Source organism: Anabas testudineus, chromosome 9 (assembly GCF_900324465.2).
Source record: "Anabas testudineus chromosome 9, fAnaTes1.2, whole genome shotgun sequence".
Classification (NCBI taxonomy): domain Eukaryota; kingdom Metazoa; phylum Chordata; class Actinopteri; order Anabantiformes; family Anabantidae; genus Anabas; species Anabas testudineus.
The window spans coordinates 601,200-607,809 of NC_046618.1; the positions used below are offsets into that span (position 1 = coordinate 601,200).

A 6,610-nucleotide genomic window follows, 5' to 3' on the forward strand; every position below is an offset into this window, starting at 1 on the left:
ATACATAAGTAGTAGTAAGTTTTTGTTAGGATATTTTCACCAGGGCACTGTATGTTTCTATAAAAAGTTAATGCATACCATGAATACATTAACAAGTTGTAAAGGTTAAATCATCTTTCAGGAGACTACATGACCCACACTGTGGGTGTATATTCTATGTGTCCATCCTTCATGGAAATTTATGACAGGGTTACATTTTGAGCAAGATGTTGCTTGGCTGTATGGTGGTGATGCATTCAGACATACTTTGTCTAACTGAAGACAGAATATTAGTGAACTCCGTTTGTGTTTCACTAAGGCTTCATTCTGAGGTAACTACTGAGTAGAACTGCATGAATGAATGATGTTTAGTAAAACAACCACACTTGAAGAACTTGTGTGAATCAAACTAAAGTAAACATTTGATTGTATTTTATAGTGTTGTCTGAATGTAGTCATAACAGCATATATAACATGTCGCATGAAATATCCCCCTGATGTACAGACTTTATATTTGATCTCAATACATTCCACAGGATTCTGAATGAAGATTATATTATTATAGTATTAGACACAGCATACCTTTTTTAAACATGGCAATAACCGGAAAATCTTAAAAAGATTTAAACTGTAAGCATTATCTAACTAGATGGTATCTATTTGATTCAATCATGTGGTAAATATGACACATAAGCTAAAAAACGATCTGGGGAGGATGGAAAATTTTTATTTCAAAATGAATATATCGGCTTACTACCTACACAATGGATTACATTTAAGGAAAATGAGAAACAAGAGTGTTACAATCACTTATTTATCTTACAGCCAGCATGTTGCAATTTGTTAAGTAGTGATGCACACCTTTATTACAAAAAATCTGTTCAATTACACTGTAAGTTGCAGGCTGTAATAAAAAGTGTTGGCAACATGATTTGAGAATATTTGTGAGCAGTGGTCTGTTGGGGGTTTCAGGGATGGTCCAGATCTTCTACAACAGTGTGCCAGTTTTTGTTGGGCTCACTGTAGTCCCATCATGTGAGTGTTGCACAAACAACTTACACTGGAAAGTGACAGAAAATATTGGTCAGGCAAGAGTCAAACCGATAAAGCTAATGTATGAGAAACATCATTGACACAGAAAACCTTTGAAAATTCTCATGACTGAAAAGTGGCTGCATCTGCATGAGCTTTATATTGTGTAGTGAACAAAAGATCATTATCATCATTATCTAAAAGCATTGGCATCAGGTTAAATAAAAAGGTGAAAGCTGTACAGAAAATCTGTGTTGTTAGCTTGATTGTGTTAAGTCATACAAGAAAAATATGCATTACATAGTTGAAATATACCCAGTTACAGTTCGTGCGTGCAATAAAAAACCTGTATCACCAACAAGATCAATGTATCAAAAGTATCAGATATTTTACAATCTGTGTGACTCAGTTGAATGCCAGTTGTCCATGAACCTGGAAAGGATTGGACACTGAAACCTAAATGCTTGGCACCTTAAATGCAGCTGCCTGTCTACAATAATTTTCCCAGTGGAATCAGTTGCTCTTAATAAATGTTAATACTTATTATGAGTATAAGTTGGACATAGACCTAAAATGGACAAAACCATTTCCTGACACTGATTCCCATGAGGACAATGCTGTGTACTCCAGCTGCATTATAGGTGGTCCTACTTGGGCTCACTGTCCAAATCACGTAAACATGTGTCTAGACCCCTGACCCTGTGCTTCATGGATGACTCCACCAAGTGACCCACAGCCTCCACTTTGAGCTAAATGCATTTAATTTCCAGGTCAGACGGTAAAATATCCAAAACTGTGATAAAACTTTACCTAGTGGGAGGACGTTTTTCTCAAAGTATCCCGGCAGGTCCATGTTGCCAGCTGGCCGGTACTGGCCAACCACAACGGCCCTTTTGCCATCAGTGGCCAAACCCACCCCCAGTTCTGTGCTATCTTTCCACACCACCTGAGTAAAATGACCTGCAGGAGAAAACACAGCAGTATAGTAAGGTAATGTGTTGTTTATATTTGTCTGTATTTTTCAGTATGTTGTGTTAAATGCACAATATTGTACACCTACATTTATAATGCAATTAAACTATAGTTATACAAACTATAACATAAAGTTGACTTTTCTCCATTGGTTCCCTCTAAAATCTAGAACATGATTTAAAATCCTTCTTCTCACATATGAAGCACTTAATGATTAGGCTCCATCATATCTTAAAGACCACATAGTACCGTATTTCCCAGCAGAACACTTTGCTTCCTGAAATTGGACTGGGAGCTGGTTCCACAGGAGAGGGGCTTGATAACTAAAGGCTCTGCCTCCAATTCTACATTTGGAAACTTTAGGAACCACAAGTAAACCTGCAGTCTGAGAGCAGACACCCTTCTCTTCTAGCATAAGACGAGGCTTTAAACTTTCTTTTTAGATAAAGGCTATAGTCAGAGCTGGTTCAGGTGACTGAACTCCACTCCTCTCCTCTCCTCTCCTCTTCCTTTACATGCCACCATTCCATGTCATAACCTTTGTGTCTTCTTTTTACTGTAGTTTTGTTTTCTCCTCTCTGTCTCCCTCTTTTTTTTCTGCTGCTTATTTTTGCTCTTCTTTTCTCTAATGTAGGATACCCCTATTCCACTCGCCCAAAATGGTTGAGGCAGATGGCCACCCATCCTGAGTCTGGTTTTGTTGGAGGTTTTCCTCTCCTGTCAATTTAGTGCTGTTTATTAGTGTGATTAGTTGGGTTTTCTCTGTCATTCTATAAGGGATTAACCTTACAGTAAAATGTCTTGAATTTATTTTGTTTGGATTTTACATTATATAAATAAAACTGAATTGAGTTTCAAGCATTAAAAATTTAAGGGATGCAGATAAATAACCATGTATGAAACATTTCTCTGTGGAACTCATCAGGTGGATTGCATTTTACCAGTATTGCCCTCGGACCCAGCAGAGTTCCAGTTGTAATCCTTGATCTCTTTGTACCAAGAATCTACAGCTTCTTTTCCTGATTCTAGAAAGAAAATATATGAAATGAACAATATGAATAAACCCCAGAACATATTGAATGAAAAACTGCTAATTTGTCAAACTGTTATTTATGACTAGTGTTATTTCTTTGTTTGATACTTCAGATAATCAAAAGATTTTGCTTTAATTAAAGCAAGCAGAAATTAAATAGAACAAGTTGACAAGATATTGGAAATGAACGAGGGTGGTTACTCTACAGTATATTACCCACCTGTCAGTTTAAGAGAACCTGAGCTGAACTTGGTAAAGACATTCTTTCCATCCTCTGTGTCACTGTGCTTCGGGATTTCTTCTGCCAGACGGTGATTGACACATGCCTGAGCTGCAGCAGTCAACTCACTGTTAAGCGTCGGTGGTGTGCCGTGCTTAGCTCCATAGTCATTGTGGGCTTTTAAAAACTCCTGCTGAAATCTTACATCTATAGATAAAAATACAACATCAAATGGTGAGCTGCTGAGCAGAAACATCTCTTGTGCAATTACAAAGGCTGGCATGTTCAAACACTGTAGATACAAAATGATTCATGCCTTGCAGTAATATAAATCTGCACAAAGATTATTTAACACCTTCATGTGCAACAAATAAAAAAAAAAAAACGGTTATGGAGCTGACATGAAATAAGAACAGACAAATAAACTGAAAATACAGGAAATGATGACAGGAAAGCTATACTCTGGTGCTCATCCAGATTGTGACACTGATAAGTGTTTCATACAGTCAAAGGTTTTTCTTCCGTAACAACAGACAACAAAAATATCTTCATCTAACTGCAATTGCCAGTACTCACACAAGACAGGCTGAGTGTTTTCCTGAGGTCTGGAGGAATGTCCTGTAAAGATGCAGTTTCCTTTGGTGTCTTGAAGTCAGTATTTTTATACACGAGCCTGGCCTCTCCCTCCTTCTCTATATGTAGGAGGAGACAGAAAGCCATCCCTCACCTGTGGTTATGTTACTGCACCGCTTATTTGCCTCTACATGCACATGTGCACATTTCCAAGATTTGCAGTAAACATACAATAAGCCTGCAACAGTTTTACAGTGAGATAGAGATGAAGTACATTGTGTGTTGTTTTTTTTTTGTTTACAGTTCATGTCTCAGTTCATTAAAGCGACCAGTTAAATGGTAAATGGTCTGCACTTATATAGCTTTTTTCTACCTAGGTGGTACTCAAAGCGCTTTACACTGCGTCTCATTCACCCATTCAATCACACAAGCACACACACATTCACACACCAATGGCAGAGCTGCTATGCAGCTGACCTGACTCCCGGGGGGCAGCTTGGGGTTCAGTATCTTGCCCAAGGACACTTTGGCAAGTGTAGTGGCAGTGCTTTTTACAATTGACACTGTCACAAAGCAGCTTTACACAAGCAAAGAAACTATGGAAGTTTACACAAACAATGAATGTGTATGAATCAATAATCAGATTGTCCCTGATGAGCAAGCCGAGGACAACAGTGGCAAGGAAAAATTCCCTGAGAAAGCAGCATGATTACATGTTGTGTGTTAGGCAGCAAGCAGTCACTGACGTGACTTCACATCTGTGCAATGGAACAATTTTTTCTGTACCTCTATACCTCATACCATTGGATACAAAATCCAGCCTTAAGTGTAAAATTAACTTCTGCATTTCTGATATTGTATCGTATAGTCCGCTCTGCTGCTCTCATTGGTAATGTTAGTTGAGGTGGTAGTCCTTACATCCTTCAGTAAAGTAAACATCAAATCTATGCATAAGAAAAAACAAAGTGTAATGCCATAAACAAACCATAACACACGACACTTATGAAGGTGGAGAGTGTTGATAACTTTACTAGGGATTTGGTTATGGAAGTACAAACTGAACACAGTCCACCGGGAAGGCGTCCCTGTAGGTGTTGGTGGTAAGTCAAAGTTGCCATTGGTACCGCTTGGTTGTGTGCTCGCCAATAACTGCTGAAGAGTTCATGTTTGCGACAATGGCTCTGTTCAAAAATCTTTTGTGCAGTTGTAACATGCCTGTGTTGTGGCCAAAGGAAAATAATGCATAGAGAGCAGTGGATTTTGGAATGGTTGCTTTTTTGGTGAGCTTTTAAATATACCCATTTCCTTTGAGGGAAAAAAAAAAAACTAAAAACTTTTACTTGTACTCAGCTGCCTCAGGCTTAGGAATTATCCAACCTGTAAATGTTACAAGCCCAGCAGCACTAATTTTTACCTATACTGTTGACTTATAAGTGTTCCTCATGCCATTTAGTCCTATGTCATTTCTACTCAATAACAAAAGTGTGTACTTGCACAAATGACAGTCAGAGCTGGATAAGTTATTTTAATTCAACAATAGCCTAGTTTTTTCGAGTATTCCAGATAATGTATGTGTCAAGAACCTGTCTTGACAAGTCTCAGAGTGTTTATGTTAAGTGTCATTGGTAATTATGCTATGTACAAGTTCCTTTGTTGTTACATGTCTGTCAAAACAGCTTTAAACTCAGATCATTTGCATTTTACAAATCTTTACCATCTAATCCAGGACTGGGTGTTACAAAACGGACGGACGGGGACCAAGCAGGTAACAAAAAGAGGGTTTATTATCAAAGGGCAGGGGATACGGGGAACTAACACAAAGACCAACAAAGTAACAACTTAAAGAGACCCAAAAACACGGTGGTTCAGTACAAACAAAACCCTAGACAAACATGCAAAGTGACAACCGAAAACACTGTGGAAACACAGGCAAAGACAAACTAGAAACTAACAAACTATTCCGAAACAAGAACAAGGCACCAATGCTAATGACCCAAAAAAACTCACAAAAGAAATACAAAGTAGCAAACAAAAACACTGCGGAACGCAGGCTAAACAGGAACAGACATACTAAGCAAACAAGACAAAGTAACAACGAAAATACTCTGCAAAAGGCAGGCAACTACAAAGGGGGTGGCTGTGGCTCAATAGGTAGAGCAGTTGACTGCCAATCATAGGATTGGTGGTTCGATTCCCGGCTGCCACGTCACATGCCAAAGTGTCCTTGGGCAAGATACTGAACCCCTAGTTGCCCCCGGTGAGTCAGGTCAGCTGCATAGCAGCTCTGCCATCGGTGTGTGAATGTGTGTGTGAATGGGTGAATGAGATGCAGTGTAAAGCGCTTTGAGTGCCTGCTAGGTAGAAAAGCGCTATATAAGTGCAGACCATTTACCATTTACAAACAAACCTCACAGACGAAACCAAAGTCCAATAAACAGAAGTGAAGACCGGGGTGATCTAAAATGGCAGCGGAGTGTCAAACTGGCAAATAGACAAACTGACGTGGATCCAGTAGAAGTGAGCAGCATGAATGAACATCAAAAGTGACAAACCAGCCCCGGACTGAGGGGTGCTTATAAAACAGAGGGATGACCAGGTGAAATGAGTCAGTAATTAGTCCAGTGTGTGGAGAGTGGAGGAAGGGGAAGTCCATGTATGGGTGTGGCAGGAGGGTGAGACAGATCAACACAAAACCAAACCAAAAGACAGGGCCAGAGGGAGGAACTGTAACACTGGGTCTTCCAGTCAGGAAGTCCAGGATCCAGAAGCAGAGGGAGGCGTTCAGACCCAGTCGGCTCAGC

General features: G+C 39.4%; 1 protein-coding gene across 1 annotated transcript; it reads right to left on the reverse strand.

Moving 5' to 3' along the window:
• Positions 1-950: 950 nt before the first annotated feature.
• On the reverse strand, positions 951-3,888 carry LOC113150427 (Golgi-associated plant pathogenesis-related protein 1-like; the record flags this gene model as incomplete). The annotated part of the gene is made up of 5 exons (XM_026342951.1): positions 951-1,039; positions 1,822-1,971; positions 2,925-3,008; positions 3,237-3,443; positions 3,813-3,888. Coding segments are annotated over 5 exons (522 nt in total), but the record flags the coding sequence as incomplete, so codon positions are not given.
• Positions 3,889-6,610: the final 2,722 nt, after the last annotated feature.